General features: G+C 43.5%; 1 protein-coding gene across 1 annotated transcript; it reads left to right on the top strand.

Moving 5' to 3' along the window:
- Positions 1 to 17981: 17981 nt before the first annotated feature.
- On the top strand, positions 17982 to 19268 carry MFIFM68171_02077 (uncharacterized protein; the record flags this gene model as incomplete). Its single annotated transcript, XM_071057499.1, has 4 exons — positions 17982 to 18100; positions 18213 to 18475; positions 18568 to 19039; positions 19196 to 19268. 4 exons carry the CDS (start codon positions 17982 to 17984, stop codon positions 19266 to 19268), a joined length of 927 nt encoding a protein of 308 aa, XP_070913600.1.
- Between the last annotated feature and the right edge of the window lie 353 nt (positions 19269 to 19621).

The raw sequence follows: 19621 nt of genomic DNA, 5'->3' as shown, positions 1-19621 counted from the left end.
AAGCAATAATGACACAAAGCTGGAATGGCATAAGTAGCGCGTTAGATAAGTGTCGAAAGAGTATACTAGCAAGGAAGACGATAAAGCAGTAGAGTGGGGAAGTAAGCCCTAATGATACTGCCATGGGCATAAGAAAGAGGGCTGGAGATAGAGCTTAGAAGGTAGGTAGAGTTCAATGAGACCACTATCCCACCCGTAATGAGCACTCTATTCTTGCGTTGCGTATACACTGCTCGTACCTAGTCACTCTGGTCTTACTACCCTTGGATCCTCAATCCTCACAATTAGCTGCTATAGACCAGCTTATCAAAAGTACGATAGCTGTAATGCACTAGGTGGCTCTCCTACAGTCAGAGGTCTCTTCACTCTACAAGGCCAACGAAGTACTAAGTAAGTGCCAGAGAGCTAGAAAAACATATATACAGCTTGGAGGATCACTTACTGTACAAGGTGTATAAGAGGCACTAGGCCAGGGGACTGTGGATAGGGAGGGAGTGCAAGAAATGCAGCCAGATAGTGGTAGTATAGGAGGGGTTTGTATGAAGATTCAGTACTGTAGTGTATGTGGTAAACCTAGCCACAATGTATGCACTTACTAAGCGGCTATAGAATCATTTGATTCAGTTGTTTCTGATGTAATTATAGTTAGTTCATAGTGTTGTTTTATTGTAATTGTAGATAGTTGTTATAGTATAGTAGAAAGTAGTCGACTTACTTGCCTAGTTGAGTCGTTTATCAAATACGTTATTAGAAATCTAAAATATATATTAGAATTAGATCTCAATTGCTAAATAAATTACTATATTATATGATACCTTATAGTTAAGAAACTTATAATTGAAGTTGGTGACTTTTTATTTTATATTGGATTCTATGATATAAACCTCGAAAATGTTCGTAATAACTATAAACTTATTCTGAAGGCTATTTCTAGAGATCTATATATATATATATATATGCACAAGCTATAGAGTAGTGTATGACGTACCTAGGCTGGCTACTTATAGCTAGCTACAACTAGCCTCTAGAATAAGTCTATATACTAGAGACTAAAGGAGATCACTTTATATACAAAGAAAGCTCGTCAATGGAGGCTGCAACAAGTGTGGAAAAGAGTGCTGAATTAATTGTTCTGTCTAAGGAGCAATGGTCAGAACGGCCCTATTTATGGTGCGAAAGAAAAATAGGTCCACAGCAAGTTCCAGCTCCTAGGGCACTATCCTAGCAACTCTATCTCTGATTAGTAGAGCTTTGCCCTCTAGAGAATATTTCCCCAACTCACTATACCTGATAGTCTTAGCAGAAAAGATCGTAAATCTAGTTCAAGGATATACTGAACAATAGCTATCTCTTCAGAATTAGTAAGCTAGTGTAAGTTGGGTGTAATATTACATTGTACAAACCAGCCAACATATTAGTTATAGAGAGTTAGAGGTAGCACGTTATAGAGCTTGGTTATAGCTTTAAGCTTTAATTTCTCGTTGTTTTGAAGAGCTTTGAGAGTTAAGATTACCCTAGCTTCCTTTGAAGGGGGGATATATTGGGTTATAGGAGAAAAATAATACAAGGGATAGAGAGAACACGTCGCGCTATGGAAGTCACAACTCGTTATACCCACGACTCGCTTATCAAGTACGTTAGATAGTGTCGGAAAGCACGGTACCTCTGAATCTTGGGAAAAATGACAGTTGAGGGTTTTTGTGTGTTGTCTTAATTGTCTTGATTGTGTACCTTCTGGCGTCTATCTTTGCTAGAGAGTTTGCTCCTTTTATAGACGAGATACGCGTACAAGATGACGTCCGTACAGTGGCGCAGTTAGCTGCTAGTCTTCCTTAGCTCAATAGAGTAACGTACATTATAAGCGAACGGTCCATATAAGCGAACGGTCTATATAAGCGAACGGTCCACTTTCTACAACCCTACAAATACTATCTGCAATTGCAACACAACAACACTAGGAACCAACGATAATTACATTAGAAACAGCTGAATCCGAGGATTCTGCAGCCTCCCGGCAAGTACATACATTATAGCCAGGCTTGCCACACACACCATATGTAATGAGAGCTACGGAGCAAGACCGGGAGAACCGGCCGAATGACGGTGGATGATATCACTGTACTAAGGTAGATAAGAATCCCGTAGGAAACCCTCTCACGCAGGGACCTTCTGATCTGTAAGGATCAGTCTCTATATAATTGATAGGAGGCTGTTTACCAAGATATTGCCCGCTGGTCCAGGTCTTTTCGGTATTAAGATATCGTAATCCATCTCCCTCAATATGTTCCCAGAACAACCCCTTTACAATTCTGATCCTTCCGTTCTACCGTTAGCCGAGATAGTACCCACGATCAGCACTTTAAATATATCGGAACGAAGGGAGAGTTCCTGGGAGAATACGCCTCAATCGCCCGCAAATCCTATTCGTCTTCATCGGTTAGAGATACCAAATATTCGACCTTATATATCCTCCTATACCGTCTCAGACTCTCAAATCCCATATCCTGCTCTATACTATAATAACCTATTAGAATCGACCTGTCTTCGGATTCAACAGCTGGAAGCGTTAAAGAACTTATAAGAACAAGAAGAGGGTTTACTTCGAAGGTTAGGTATATCACCCGACAAGCCCCCTCTGAAAAGAAGACGATATCGTTCCTCCTCGATAGAATCTAGCGATCCTAAAGAGAGCCGAAAAACGATCAAAGTAAAGCATCTGATTCAACTCCCTAATAACACTACCTATCGACATCGCCTAGAATGGCTCTAAAACCTGTAGCAAGTATTTATAGGAGACCCGAAGTGATTTAAAACGGGTATAAATCGAATTCTTTTTACTTTAGACTAAATAGAAGAGCGTCTTTACAATCGCTAGTACAGCCACTATAATAACCTTTCGGCAGATATACAATAATAGGCCGAAAAGGACTAGAAGATATTTAAAGATTAGATACTAAATTATATTCGAGATCTCACTAATTAGGAATCTACTATTACAAAGTAACTCAATAATACTAAATAACGAGAAGCTCAGTCCCCCTTGGATTTTCATTAATACCTAGAATCCCTTAAAGCCCAGTTTCCTAAATAGGACGAGAAGGCTTATACTTTAACCTTTTATATAAAGCTTTTACCTACAATTAGTAACTATATCGACCTATATATTTATAATAAGCCAGAGACTCGAGAAGAGATAGTTAAATTAGCTACCTAAATCTAATACAGTTTTCAGTACCGAAAACCTCAAGAAACCCCCTAGTATTCGACCTAGCATCCTCCTTATTTATCTTATTCTCCCCCAACCTACAAAACGTCATTTCGTCTATAAAGGGCATTATTATATAGAACTCACCCCCGAAACCTATAATTAACAACGCTATATACGAAATATAATAATCACCCTACGTCAACCCCTTCTCACTTTAACTAATCGAATCCTACAGACAGCTATAGGAATCCTTTAACTTATTTTATCTACAGCAGTAATATCCATTTCGCCAATAACTACCTGCAAAAGGAAGTGTCAGTAGGCAAAGCTACTAGGTACCCCAGTATCTGTAGCGGTAGATTCCGTTTATATTGCCAGGGATATAGCAGAAGCCGACGGATATAAACCCCTATTATATCGGTAAAGATAATAAATTAGGGGTTCTAGTCAAAGAACGAATATATACTTCAGCAACCTTACTAGATTACATCCTGAAACCTATAACAGTCGATCTAGATACAGGAGTAGAGATTAATATCGTTAGCCTGGAGTTTATAAAGAAGTATAAACTCCGATAGATTAGGATATAATCACCCTGTATTCGATATATAGATCATTATATTGCCGAAGCATTTAGTATTTACGAAATTCCTTTAGAATTAACGGATTGCCAAGGAATTACCAAGAGAATATACATTCTATATACCGCTATTAATCATCTATTTATCATAAATAATTCCCCTATTCTTCTTAGGATACTAAGTTTAACGTCCTTAAAAATCTTATTATACCCTGAAGGTTCCTCCTAGTAGTTTATAGCAGAATCGGAGTATATCCGAATCGAAAGTCCTAAAAGATTCTTTAAGATATATCGAGGAGAAGCCTTTATTTACTCCTTAATACAATATCCGGATATACCGGAGGTACTTTTCCTAGAAGAGGAAGAAGAAGAAAATACCCCTCGAAAACCGGATAATATCCCTCCAGAAATCTCGGACTTCGTAGATGTTATAAACCCCAGTAATACAGATATTTTACTCTCTTTCAAAAGTACTGATTATACTATTAATCTGCTTCCTAATACTACCCCTCTAGTTAGAACGATTTATCCTTTATCACGATATAAACTCTCGATTTTAGAGGAATATCTATATGAAAACCTGGTAAAAGGCTGTATTCGTTTATCCTAGAGTTCCGCTATAAGTCCTATTTTATTCATCCTTAAGAAGGACAGTACTTTATACTTATATATAGATTATCGAGGACTTAACTGTATAACCGTTAAGAATTGGTATCCATTACCGTTGATCTTAGAGATCTTAGACCGAATATCCGGAGCAAAGTACTTTACGAAGTTGGATATCAAAGACACCTACTACCGGATTTACATCCGAGAAGGAGATAAATGGAAGATAGCTTTCTATACTCGATACGGTTTATTTAAGTATCTTATTATACCTTTTAGCCTGACAAATACTCCTACTACCTTTCAGAGCTATATCCATATAGCCTTAGGTGGATTACTAGACAATTGTTATATATATTATTTAGATAATATCTTAATTTTCTCCCCTAATCGAGAAACCTATACGACTTACCTCCGATATATCCTAGAATAACTAAAAGAAGTACAGTTATACTATAAGCCCAGTAAATGTTCATTCTATTAGGATAAAGTGGAATTCCTAGATTATATTCTCACTCTAGAAGGTATCGGTATAGACCCAATACAAATTCAAACTGTCTAAGATTGGCCTAAACCCTAATCCTATCGAGATATTCAAGTTTTCTTAAGGTTTTATAACTTTTATTATCGGTTTATCCGAAACTTTTTAGATATTATATTACTATTAACTCGTTTACTAAAGGAGTTATAGAATAGACGAAAACCGGGATCCCTCTAGTTAGAGGCTAAAGGATATACGGTATTTATATAACTTAAGAAGGCTTTCTAAGATATACCGGTCTTATATCATTTTGATTCTAAACTCTCTATTGTCATCGAAATAGATACCTCTGACTTTATAATAGGAGCCATCTTATTACAGATCCCGAGAGAGGGCTAAAAACATTCTATTACATTCTAGTCGGCGAAGTTTTCTGGACCGGCTATAGACTATAGAACTCCTAACAAGGAGATAATAGCTATTATAGAAGCTTTTAAATATTGGCGATACTATATAGAAGGGAGTCAATAGGAAGTCACTATATTTTCAGATTATAATAACCTTTAGAGGTTTATAAAACAAAACCGATTGAACGGCCGGCAAGCTAGATAGTATATATACTTAGTAGGATTTGACTTCATTATTAAGTACCAGCCTAGAAAGCGAAACCCGGCCGATAGCCCTTCGAGAAGACTAGATTATAAGGATAAAGAACGTCCAACTAGACTCGAATAGATACCTATATTAGAGAGCAAAATCGCTCGGGTAAACCGGATTAGAGGACTGATCGCAGAAAGAAACAAATTTACCTACTACACAGAAAGGAGCGAAAGAGCTCGTATAGAAGATCCTAGCGAATCGGCCAGTACCCGGGTCGGAAAGACGACTACAAAAGGGGATAAGAGAGCCCACTATATACCAGAAGAAGGCGAAGATACCTGTATACAGGATCCTAGTAAACTCGCTAGTTAGAAACCCGGAATAATAGGTTGTCCGTCAGAAGTTACTATAGGATTACTAAATATCTGCCTATAAGAACCTTAGGATTACTAAGAAGCCGATTAGCTTAGACAAAAGTAAATTATTATTCGTTAATATATAAAGAGGTATACTCGACTAGAAGTAGTTTATACTATAAACCTATTAAAGTCTATAAAAGAATTAATTCTAGAGCTATAAGCTATAGATCCGGTAACTCTAAAAATCAAGGAAAAGTTGCTAAACTCAGTACGAAACTAGAGTATTTCGCCCGAATAGGCACTTGGACGCAAGTAAGAATTGCTATATCAAGGACAATTATTCGTCCTAGTAGAGCAGGCCGTTAAGTAGAAGTTACTCTAGCTTTTTTATAACAATTTGTTAGTAGGCCATTTTAATATCGAGAAGACTCTCGAATTACTATAACGAAAGTACTTCTAATATAGCATAACTAAAGATATTAAGGACTATTATAGAACCTACTATACCTATTAAGTCAGTAAAGTAAGACGGTATAGGCTATATATATCGCTCGAATCGTTACCGATCCTAATACGTCCTTAGAGCGAGATCACTATAGACTTTATCGTAGGTTTTCCTATAGTGAAGAGCCTAGATAGCTTAGAGAAAGATATAATTCTAGTAGTTATTAACCGGTATACTAAGATAAACCAGTTTTTTCCAGTCTCTATTACTATTACCAGCTAAGAACTAGTAGAACTCCTTTATAAGGAAATTGAACTTAAGTATAGCCCTATTAACAGCTATATTAGTAATCGAGGTTCTGTTTTTATATCACAGTTCTAGAGCGATTTATATTACCTATAAAAGGTATATTAACAGTTGTCTATAGCTTTTTACCTATAAACCGACAGGCAAACGAAGTAAGTAAATCAGATATTCATTCAGTACCTCCGTTATTTCGTATATTAAAACCCTATTACCTAGGCAAATCTTCTTCTAGAAGCCGAATTTATCATTAACAGTACTGTCAATTCTATAATTAAGATAAATCCTTTTAAAATACTAATAGGTTATTAACCTCCGATCTCACATTATATCGGGGACGATACTTAAGAAAGGAAGGTACCTAATATAATAGAAAGAATTGAAAAGCTTATTGAATTAAGAAAACAGCTAGAGCAATATTAGGCTGAAGTAGTTACAGTTCAGAAGCGATATTACAATAAGAGGTATATAAAAAGAGAGTTTAGAAGAGGAAGTTTAGTTTTATTGTTAACCCGAAATTTGAAGTTTAAGTTACTGAAGAAGTTAGTACCTAAGTTTATTAGCCTATTCTATATCCTAAATCGAGTTAGATCCCTGGCTTATCGGCTAGTACTTCTAGAAAAATACGATTGTCTATATAATATTTTTCCTATATCGATGTTGGAACTATAGTACGGTCGAAAAGAAGATAATATATCTACGATATTAATACCAGACCTAGAGGACAACGGAGAGTAGGAAGTTAAAGAGATTCGAAATAAAAGACGATTTTAGGATAAAACTTTCTTTTTAGTTAAATAGATAGGCTGGCCTTCGGAGTATAATCAATAGGTATTAGAGGAAGATATAGTGAATATATTAAAGTTAGTATTATAATTTCGAAAAATATACGAAAATTAGCGAAAATATAGGTAATAAGATATTAATTAATATCTACCTATATAAAACTATATCCCAGGGTATCCCAGACACTAACCCTAACCTAAATAAAAGAAAAACCTCCCGAAAACTATACGATATTCAAAAAATTAAAGTCGGTACCAATACCAAGTCCGGAGCTACCTCTACCCAAACCTATTAGGTATCCTCCTCTATATTAGCAGCGACCTCCTTCTTTACTACGTTAAGGAAACGGCGTTTAACGCCCGACTAGCCTATAAAACCAATATTGCCGAGCAACAAACGAGTAGCAGACTGTACCTCCTAGGCACGTACCTCGGACTCGTACTATAAAAAGTCAGTGATAACGTAGCAGAGATATAGTAACTGAGACTAACCTCGATATTATAGCTGCGGTTCTAGCTAGAGTAGGACGACTACTATAGGCGGAGTTAACTATATAGTACGACTATAGAGTAATATACTATATAAGCTTGCTATCGAAATATCAGTAAATTATATATAAAAATAAGTAAAATAAATGTACTTATAGAAGATAGCTTAGTAGTACCGGAAATACCGAATTAGTAGCGATAAGCGGTCTCGGCAGCATCGAAAGCCCTAACTAGATCTTTAGTAGTAGTAGCAATCTTTTTATAGCTATAGCGAGATAGTATAGAAACTTAAAGGCAATTACCCTCCTTATTAAATTCGCTTTCGGCGTCTTCTATATAATAGTCGACGATAGTACGAGCTGTATTAATAAGAATTATAAAGTCAATAGAGTTACTAACTATTCTAGTAGCAGCCTATAATCGTCAACAAATCCCCTATCAATCAGTTAAAAAATATATATAACTTACCGGTATATACAATTCTTTCTTTATATTACAGTAAAAGTAATGTAAGGAAGTTAACTACTTGAAAGAGCAGTTAATTATAAGGACCTCGCTGGAACGAAGATTAATGTTTTTAAATACCAAGTGAATGCACTTTATATACAGCATAACCTCGGCGGCGAAGGTGGTAAAAGCGTCTATCGCGACGGAAAAGCGGCCGAAGTAACAACGAAAAGGAGAGTAAGAGAGAGTAAGAGAGAAGGAGAGAGAGGCGAGGACAGGCAGCGAGCTACGTACAGGAGCAGGACGAAGAGCGAACGAAACAATATATAAAAGAGGGCCTAAAGAAGAAAAATTTTAGAAGAAGTAGGAGAGGAGAGGGGTATTTATACCCGAGCAAAGAGGGTCAATATACATCTGCAATTTGCAGTTATACACAAGCTACATAATTATAAATACGTATACACTACTCAAGTTCTATAAAAAGAGTAATACGTGAAATCGGATAGAAATCCGGGCAATTTAACGATAATTCGGGACATATACCGGAGCCGGAAAAGTGGAGTACTGGCACCGCAGAGCCGTACCCTACCAAACCCGGGCAGCAACCGAAATTTTACTGAAAACCCCTCGAATACAAAAATTGTCACCCCTCATTTCACCACATAACCTCCGGGGCAAAGGACTTTACACGGTTCGAACAGCACTCGATATCTACCCGATATCATCCCAACTTCTACCCTTCTAATTTCAGATGATATGAACCTAAGGACAGGTTCCACGGAGGGGAGGATAAATTGTAATGAAAGCTACAGGGCAAGACCGGGAGAACCGGCCGAATGACGGTAGATGATGTCACTGTACTAGGGTAGATAAGAACCCCGTAGGAAACCCTCTCACGCAGGGACCTTCTGATCCGTAAGGATCAGTCTCTGTGTAATTGATAGGAGGCTGTTCACTAAGATATCGCCCGCTGGTCCAGGTCTTTTCGGTATTAAGATATCGTGATCCATCTCCCTCAACGTATTCCCAGAACAACCCCTTTACACCATAACACCGAACCTTCGTACGACCCCCCTTGTACTACTACCTTCTGGCTGTATATCTCTTACTACCTCCCTACCCACGGCCTTCTGGGCTAGTAGATCCTGTGTATCTTGTATAGTAAGTGATCTCCCAAGCTGTATACGTATTCTTTTAGCTCTCCAGCACTTGCTTAGTGCCTCGTTGGCCTTGCGAAGCGAAGAGACCTCTGACTATAGAAGAGCAACTTGGTGTATTATAGCCATTGTACCCTTAGTAAGTTGATCTATAGTAGCTAACATCGAAGTCGGAGAGCTGTTTTGATGGTTGGTAATGCGAGTCTTGATGAGTATTGACTGCGATTCGGCTTCTCGGGGGTTGTATAGTGTCTAGAAGATCCAAAGTTGTACGGTATTCAACTGTGAGGCTGGGGGTATTGGTATACGAAGCTGTATATCCAGGGTAGAAAGCACCCTCTCTGGATTATACGGTATAAGGCCAGCCCCTATAAAGCCACCTTATATATTGCTCTCTGTCATAGAAGCAAAGAAGGCCTCGCGGAAGGCATAGAGGAACTCGAGCTTGCTGACGTGGTTGATATATATACGTATTAAATCCTCGACTTGGCGACTGTATACCTGCTTCAGTGGCCTAAAGCAGCCAATATCAAGTGGCTGGTACTTGTGGGAAGAGTGTGGAGGTATGCAGAGCGTAATGATATTGTTTTGCTTGTAGTAGAGCTCGAACTCGGTCGAGTAGTAGCTTTCGTGGCCGTCGAGGATCAACAACCGGTATATGCCCTTTTTCCGAGATTTTAAGTAGTAGTCAAAGTGCTTGATCCAATCTAGGCCTACTACATTAGTAGTCCAGCCATTATCGGTAGTCGTAATATGCCAGTTGGCTGGAAGGTTGTACTCTCGGTACTAGTTGGCAAGGTGGTAATACCCGGCTAAGATAATGAAGGGAGGGATAACCCAGCTAAGGGCATTGACACCCTGGATCACTATTGCCTACTTGTGGTTGCCAGGCTAGGCTAGCTTTCCCTTGCTATAGCCGTCAGAGGTTGTAATAACTATACCTACAGAGATAATCCCTATTATAAACCCAGTCTTATCGAAGTTATAGATATCGTCATCTACAATACCGTACTTAGCCTTAGTGTTCTATATAAGTGTAAATCACTTGCTAATAACTGTCGGAAACACGGTACCTCTGAATCTTGGGAAATGACAGTTGAGGACTTTTGTGTCTTGTCCTTCTTGATTGTGTTGTATCTCGAGTTGATTGTTGTTTTTCCGTGTCTCCCGCCCGTCTATCTATGCTGGAGAGTTTGCTCCTTTTATAGACGAGATATGCGTATAGGATGACGTCCGTATAGTGGCGCAGTTAGCTGCTAGCCTGCTTTAGCTGACTAGAATATATGGGTTTGACTCCTGCACTAGATCCTGTGATCCTGATCCTTGGACTAGCGCCTGACCCTTTTGACATACCCCCTCAGATTCAACCCATCAGGAGCTTGAATCTGGACTTCTTTCTTGCAGACTGGGTATCTGTATCAGTCCTAGCTGCTTGATGAATCTTTGGTGTAAGGGATAGTTAAGAGCCTTAGTTAACCCGTCTGCTATTATCTTGGCTGAGGGCGTGTATTCCACCTTGATTTTCTTGCTTGCCACTTCCTGGCGCAACCAGTGGTTGTGAATATCCACGTGCCGTAGTCGGGTCTGGAGGGTAGCCACTTCAGCCGTGACAAGTCGTATAGTTTGCTGATTGTCACATTGAATCTTGATGTGGTGGTCGTCCAGTTTGACTGACAGGTCGGCCAGTAGTCGGCTTACGAAGAGAGACTCTTTGGCGGCTTGTGCCAAGGCTAGTAATTCGGCCTCTGTAGTAGATGTGGTGACGGTTTCTTGCTTGTTAGCCCTCCAGCCTATAAGCCCACCAAACAGCTTCATAGCGTACGCCTGGGAGCTCTTTCGATCAAGGCTGTTGTCGGCAAAAGAGGCGTTACTGGCAACAATATAGTCGTCGCCACCCCCTAATCGTAAGGCCAGTTTACGTGTGTGATGTAGGTAGTGGAGGACTTGGTCCGCGGCTTTATGGTGCTCGGGCCCAGGGTTCGTATTGAACCTGACTAGCCGTGATGCTGCAAAAGCTATATCGGGCCTCGTGATTACAGCGGCGTATAGGATAGACCCAGTCTTCCGCTGATAACTGGTAATTGACGGGTGCTCTGCTTTACTATCGTACGGTAACAATTCGGCCGTAGCTATTGGGATCTTGGCCGTTGGGCTCGTCGTAGCTAGGTTGACAATCTTGTTAAGGTAAGCCGTTTGCGACAGCCAGATCAATCCTTTTGATCGATCTCTTATAACTTCGATACCCAGGAACCATCGTAAGTCATCCCTGCCTGTAAGCTGGTACTTTCGTTGCAGCAAATTGATCAGTATCTGGGCGACGGCTGCCTTTTCTTTCTTATAACCCAAGACAATATCGTCGATATAGAAGAAGATCAGGATTCCGTCTTTGATTAGGATACAGGGCTCGTGTGGGACGGCCTGGAGCCCTAGGGTCGAGAGAGTTGTTTTGAGTTCTTTTTGCTAAAGTAGTGCTGACTCGCGGAGGCTGTATAGGGCTTTCTTTAGCCGTAAGACTTTGCCAGGACTTTTATAGCCGGGAGGCATCTGTATATAGATAGCATCTTCTAGAGTAGCGTTGACAAAGGCGTTGACTGCATCGAATTGTTTTAATTCGAGGTCGAATCTGGCCGCAATGGCCATTACGATACGAAATGATCTAGCAGCGAGGGTAGCTGCGTAGGTCTCCTGTGCCGATGGTCTTTGTTGGTCACCCCTAACAACTAGCCTTGCTTTGCATTTCTTAAAGGTTCCGTCTTGGTTGAATTTGTAGGTATATACCCATATACAACCTAATACGTACTTGTCTTCCTTCTGCGGCTCTTGCCGGTCGACTTTGGTCCAACAATCCATTTCGGCATTTACTTGCAAGTGATCCTTTTCGGCTTGGATAAATTGGTCCTTGAATGGGTGGTCTTTGAGCTGGTGGTGCTATCTCGGCAGTGGAGGTAGATCTTGGCTGTGGAGGGTCTGTAGGCCGTAAGGCCGTCTGGCAAGTCGTTGTACCATTGCCTTCGTAAGTACCTGACCTTCGCGTACGCCAACTGGTTGCTGTAACCGTCCTGCTATAAAGGCAGCCATCCAGGGTTTGAAGGTTGAATCTAGTACGGCTTGACGATCGGCTTGTTGGATCGAAGCTGCAAATAATGTAGCTGGCGGCGATAAAGGAGGTGTAGGATACGGCTTAAATCTTGAGGATGTATATAGAAATTCAACCTCCTCTTCGGCCTCTTCTTCAGCCGCTTCTTCAGCTGCTTCTTCTTCGTGGTCCTCGTCGGCATCTAGTATCGGCAGTTCGATAACTTCTTCTAGTGCCGTGGATCTTGGTATCTCTGGTTCCGGTAGTTGTATAGTTGTAAGAAGGTGGCTTAGTTCGTCGAGTTGGAGATGCAGGTAGTCGTCTTTTAGGGCTTGGATGTCCCCGTTGAAGATCTCCCCTTCGTTGAATATCATATCCCTTGTGCTGATTACCTTATTGGTTACCGGGTTCCAGATCCTGTAGATATTTGAAGAGCTGTATCCGACAAGGTAGCCGACCCAGGCTCTTGGTTCCAGCTTTGGGTTCCATTGCCGAAGATTTTTCGGTTTATTGAATACCCCTTTTTGAGCGCTTGTTGTTAAGGCAAAGGCTTTGTAGCCGTAAGCTCGGAGATGAGCTTGGTCTGGCTTCCTGTCTTCCACTACTACGCTGTCTCTGTGGGCAAGGTAGGTATGGAATCGATCGTACGGGGTCTTCCAGTTGTACTCGTATTTGGGGGTCCGGTTATATAGATAGACTGCAGCTCTGGCAATCTCTGGCCAAAGTATTGCAGGAAATTTAGCACCGGCTCGTATTGCCCTGATCTTTTCTATGATCACACCTCCTGAGCGTTCGGCGCCCCTATTTTGCGCTGGTGTATTGGGTGCCGAAGGCTCGACCTTGATGAAGCGTCGTGTGAAGACGGCCTTAATAACTGGCTGATGGAATTCGTTGTCGCATTCCACTACCTTAGGCTGTAGTTGGTATTGTTGCTCTAGGGTACTAAAGAAATGATCGAGTGCTGAGATGATAGATTCGGCCTCCCTGTCTTGAAGGTAGTAGTCCCAGGCTAACCCGGACCATCTGTCGACTATCAACAACAGATATCGGTACCCGTTATACCCTTCTTTGAAATCGAAGAGGTCAATGGCAAAGCGTATACCTGGACCTTCGTCGTGGACTCTGGGTTGTCGTCGGATTTGAAGCTTGGCCTTAGAGACTCCACACGCCTTACATTCGACTGTAGTGGGCCCCTTGATTCGTACGCCTTGGGTGTGTTGGACCAGGTGTTCCAACGCCTGTGGGCCAGGATGGCCAAGCCGTAAATGCTACAAGTCAGCAATCGCTTTGCTGGGCCGTCTTTGAGTGTAGGTATTGAACCTGTTACGGCGTGTGACGAAGGCTGCGTTGGAGAAGGTATGAGGTAGGTCTTCTAGGATAAATTGGTCGTATCGATCCACTAGGTAGCCAAGGACGAAGCCGTTGGACCTCCGTAGGCAGTTGTTGCCAGGACTTGTATCCCACCAGATTCCTTGCTTTCGCAGTTGCCGCAAAGAGACTAGGTTGCAGACAAATCCAGGGCAGTAGGCCATATCTCGAAGCCGTAAGATATAACGTTCCGGTATCTAGTGCCCCTGAATCTGGATATCTACATCTCCGTACCCTTGGATAGGTACTAGGCTGTCGCCGGCCCATACGTAGTCGCCAGGCTCGGCCTTCTTATAATTATTGAACCTGTGTCTTTGGTTAAAGATGTAAATAGTAGTTCCAGAGTCTAGGATAGCTGAATTTTTTAAAGGATACTCAGTTGTTAAGAAGGCTGTCTTTGTAATCAGAAAACTGCTAGGGCAGTGGCCGATTTTCCGGCCTAGTCAACTCTGTGACTCTATCTGATGCCTCAGCTTCTCGACTTCTTTTTGTAACGTTGGATCCTTCAAGGCCTCGTTGACCCTGATCCGAACGTGGTCTCTTTCAGTAAAACCTTCGGGTGCTAATTCCGGAAAGGCATAGTAGTATCTCTGCAAATGGTGGAACTGGCCACAACAGGGATATGTGGTTATAGCTGTGCCTAAGGCCTTCCTTGGCCCTATTTTAGGTCTTTTGCCCTCTGGGGTCTCGGCCTTGCCCGGAGCTTTACTCCGCTTTTTGGGCTTGCTACCGCCAGAGCCACCCTGTTGCGTTCGTTAACCATTATTTTGTTCCCCCCTATCACTACCAGGGCCGACTTCGCTATCAGAAGCGTCCTCCTGATGGGCCTCTTTACCACCTTTTGTGGCAGCGAAGGAAGGGCCAAACGCGCCTTTTGCTATCCGGTGGCTACCCGGTCTGCAGGCTCTCGTTGACTGCTTTACCTCCTCCCGAAAGTCGTTAGCCACCTCTCGGTAGGTCAAGGTTAACTGCGATGCCTTTGCTCCTTTCACTAGCTTATAGGCCGTAACCCAGTGACTTATGATCGGCTTTACTGTATCAGTGAAATCCTGGAACCAGGCGCTTGTCGATAGAGCCTCAGGAACTTTCTTCCTTTGGGCGTTAGAGAGCGCTTGCTCCCAATTTTCGGACCATCTGATTAGGTCCTTGGGGACTCGTACGAGGGGTTTGACGGCTTGTCGATAGACCTCCCGAGCGTCTGAGAGTGCTTTGTCGTTGCTGATACCGGTTTGGGTTTGAAGAGCCGAATACCATTCTGAGATTGTTTCGGTCGGGTCGCAGGAAGTAAGCTGGTAATGTGGACTGACTGTCTTCAGAATCTACTGCTTTAGCCGTTCGATCTTATCGGTTTGTTGCTCGTATTTCTTGAGCTCGGCTTGGTAAATGGACTATTCGAGTTGGAAGGTACGAAAACCGTCTGCCGTAAGATCGCTGATTCCAATTGCTGACGTGGTTGAACCCGTAGCCGAGGTTGCCGTCTGGTCGTCCTCAACTACAGACTCGGTACGGCCTCTAGCCGTAGTAGTTGACTGAGTAGGGCTCTTGTGTTTATGACGTGCTGGGTCCGGAGCCGTAGGCTCGTTGAGAAATGGGGTCAGGCCTTGAATCTGGGCCCACATATTCCCGGCAACGGCCTGGGCTTGGAACTGCAGGTTCTAGGATTCCCAGTCGTCAGAGCTGTTCAGGACAATAGTCTTATCGTTATTGACGGTTGTCATCTTGAATCGGATTCAGGGATGCTTTTGATTGTGCTTCCTTTGTTGGCTTGCTAATCGGAGGTTGAGCGAATGAGACTCTTAATTGTCGGAAACACGGCACCTCTGAATCTTGGGAAATGACAGTTGAGGACTTTTGTGTCTTGTCCTTCTTGATTGTGTTGTATCTCGAGTTGATTGTTGTTTTTCCGTGTCTCCCGCCCGTCTATCTATGCTGGAGAGTTTGCTCCTTTTATAGACGAGATACGCGTACAGGATGACGTCCGTACAGTGGCGCAGTTAGCTGCCAGCCTGCTTTAGCTGACTAGAATACATGGGTTTGACTCCTGCACTAGATCCTGTGATCCTGATCCTTGGACTAGTGCCTGACCCTTTTGACAATAACCTTTGGATCCTCGTACTTGGCCCTCTGGTAGTCGTACCGACGTATCCAACGTATCCGGAGCTCTGGCTGGCGTTTGACAAAGTTGTAGGTCCAGAGCTTGCCGACAGGGGGCGTGTCGCGTACACGTAGTAGTTGGTTGGCCATATCTTCCACACCACTCAGTCTAGGTGGGAATGCATGCTCAGATAGTTCAACTATATACTGAACTATCGTCAGCTCTTCGAGATCCGTAAGCTTCCGCAAGTTGGCTAGAATATCGCGTCGCGTAGGCCGGCCCTTACGACGGTTGCGAAGAGTAGTATGGCTGACGTTGTAGACCTTTGCTGCACCTCGTAGGCTTAGGTTTTTGTCATTTTGAAGAGCGTCAAGGGCCAGGATTAGCCTGGCTTCCTTTGAAGTAGGAGGCATGTTGGGTTGTTGAGAAAATCTGTGTTGAGTGCAAGGGTGGCGCGTCGCGTTGGAAAGTGAACCGTTCGCTTATGTGGACCGTTCGCTTATAATATACGTTACATGGGTTTGGCTCCTGCACTAGATCCTGTGATCCTGATCCTTTGGCACCTGATCCTTTTGACAGATAGAAGTTGAAGCCGTGCGTTACACCAATATCATCGCTTACAACGATCGTGGTACCAAGATAGGAACGTGACAGCAATGGCTTATCCCGGGGTGAAACGACGTTAACGCACGGGATCAGACCGAGTGGATGAAAATATTGAGTGCGGATCCATTAATCCTGACTGCAGAACAGCTGAAACTCTATCTAAACGGCGTCTTTTAACATATAGTGCAGGGCCGATACTTGCGTTTCTTTCTTGGGAATTCCTTGCCGCACCGTTTATACGAGGGTCTCCGCGCCTTTAGCTCCACTTTTTCCAACTCTATTTCCGCCTCATTTTTCACCTCTTCTTTCCCCTCTTCCTTTGTCCCTAAAATTCTAGAAGACTCCGGCGCTTCCATTTTTAGTCCGAACTCGTTTTTCTCGCCTCTTCCCCTGCCGGCTCACCCAATCCAACAGTACGGTACCGTCGCAGATTCAGCAACTAGGGAGAGTTCGAAGGGTTAGGGAGTTGGAGCACAAATGACAATTGATGTAGTGGTAATACCGAGTCAACTTATTAGTGTCAGGCTCCTTAGACTGCTGTCTATCTTGCCTGGGGAAACACGGTGTGACAATCCGTACCCGAGGGGGCTGGGCTACAAAGTAGTGGGCAGTCAAGAAACTGGGTTCGAAAGCACCCGATAGCACTACCGCGGCTACAAACAGGCTGTTCTAGCAAAGAGCTTCAAGTAGAGCAGTTTGTGTGGAAAGCTAGGTAGGTGCCTTTCAGGACTGGCTCTACGACTACGTACATTTATACTGGGATTCGCTAAAAGTACCTAGGTATCTTTCTGCCTGGTCTTGTGTGGAAATTGATGCAGTTCCCTGCCAAACGTCCTCCTGATTGGCCAGCGGCTGTTTGTCTTAGGGCATTTACGTGCGCCTCGTGCGCCTCGTGCGCCTCTCTTTACGCAAGTGTGTAAAACTTTGGTTAGCGAAGGTGATTGCCATCGGGCACCGGCGCAGCTACGCAGGCGCGCATCTAATTGAGCGTCACGGCCGTGCTGGCTGTCGGACCACTAGCAAACTGCCAAGACATCTTGGACAGCACACAGGGCGCTCGCCAGCTCACTCGCCGCAAGTACACACGCATCACTATTGCCCACGCGGCAGAGCTGTAACGGTCAAGTTGCGTCTGGACTAAAAAAGTTGGGCAGATATACAGCAACCATCTTGTTAAACAGCGGATTAGGGCGCGATGTGACAACCTACCAATCTTTTTTTTTTTTTTGTCAATTCTTTTCCCAATTTCTTGCGGCTCAGGCTGCATCCTTGATCTAGACCGGAATTGTGACACTTAAGGTGCAATTGCTGCTCTGCAATTGCGGTTCCGCTTTTGCAATAGGAATCAACTTGGCTCGGTATTAACCAGATCCATAATGAGCTGGTTCTGGTCCCTGCGTTCAGGCGTCATGACAACTCGGGCATCGCACCTGCCCAGCACCGCCTCGCTGAGTCACCGGCGGTCGACGGAAGTCGAACTTGGTGGAAACCCTCGGTAAACAAACCCCTCCAACCACCCCTTAATATCTCAAAAAAAAAAAAAAAAAAAAATCATTCAAATAGCTAGCATTGCACTTCCCTTTAATTAACCTGCGAAACAAAATTAGGGAATGTATAGGATACAAGGACTTCACCGCCTTTTTATCTTCAGATGACGACTTCTTCGTCTTGCGCCGCTTCGACCAGCTCCACGCGCGAGTCCTGCTCGTCTTGCAGGACAATTTAGTTAAGATTGAAGAAGATATCGACGAGCTCGATCAGCAGCCCATCGCCTGCAATGCCAGCGGCGCCGGTGGCGGGACGATTCGGCAAGACCTGCCCGAGCGAAAGGAGCTTCTGGATAGTGCTCATAAGAAGTTACGCGAGTATGGTGAGTCCCTTATCTCCTAACACACCACTCTAGGTCAGATGATCGATCCCATGCTGCTTCAAAAGCTAATACTATGTTTATTTATGATGTAGACGAGCTGCTCTCCGCCTACCTCGGGCTCCGAGCTCGGCCAAGAGCGCCGTATGCCCACTCGACGAACGTCAAGACTTGGCTATACAACAGGGACAACCCAATCAGCAGGAAAGAAGCCCTCTTTGTAGAAGCTGAGGACCTCATCCCTGTCGGTAGCATACAAAAGCCGGTCATCAGACAAGTCTTTGAACAAAACGTCCTACTTCCGATTACTAGGTGGATCAGATACGTTATATTTACCAATCGTGCAAGCTCCGTGCAGATCTCGGACAGGACGGCTGATCGGATTGCCGACCTGCTCCTCTTCCTCTCGACGCTCGCGGTGCTTGTTGTCCCCTTGTGGATATTGGCCGGCATCCAGCTTCTCGGGATCAAGTTGGTTGTTATCACTGCCTTCCTCGTCGGCCTTTTATCGGTCTTGATTTGGGGGACCCCCGTCAAGCCTTTTGAGGTTTTGGCTGCTACGGCTGGGTAAGCACCGCTTTCACCTTCTTCATCCTTCTCCTCTTCCCTCTAACGAGGGACGCACGACGGAGGGATCCTGGTGCTGAGTACGACGTTTAAGTTTTCTTTCTTACTTTCAATTTACTAACCAAGTTGCCCCGCGGGCTCTCCATGTGTATCTAGATACGCAGCCGTTTTGGTCGTCTTTCTTCAGATCCAAGACTCACCGAGTACCACATCGGGTCAGTCAGGGTGAGGGAACGATTTTGTAATTGGAGGGGCTCTTGGAGGTTCCAGAATAGGCGCTTCCCTACCGCGGAGGGGGGGGCAGTCATGGTGGATGGATCTGGGCTGACAAGAAAGCGTTCTACGGCAGCGGGATTAGTGACGACAACTGGCATTTATATACAGCTCACAACGCGTCATCGCTTATACATTCGGCAGCCATCCCTCTGGTCGGGGCAGGGAATTGTACTTGGCTATTCCCACTAACGGGACAGTTCAATATCGCTGCGTGAACGCCCCTCTACGTGGTGTACGGCGCGGTCCCGGGGTGCGGAAATGTGCTTAGCACCGACCCCAAAACCGGAGCTCCGACGGGCGTGGTGC

This window comes from Madurella fahalii (genome assembly GCF_045866475.1).
Source record: "Madurella fahalii IFM 68171 DNA, scaffold_1, whole genome shotgun sequence".
NCBI classification, from domain to species: Eukaryota; Fungi; Ascomycota; class Sordariomycetes; order Sordariales; genus Madurella; species Madurella fahalii.
The sequence above is the reverse complement of the archived record's forward strand: the minus strand, read 5'-3'. Positions and strand labels throughout refer to the sequence as shown.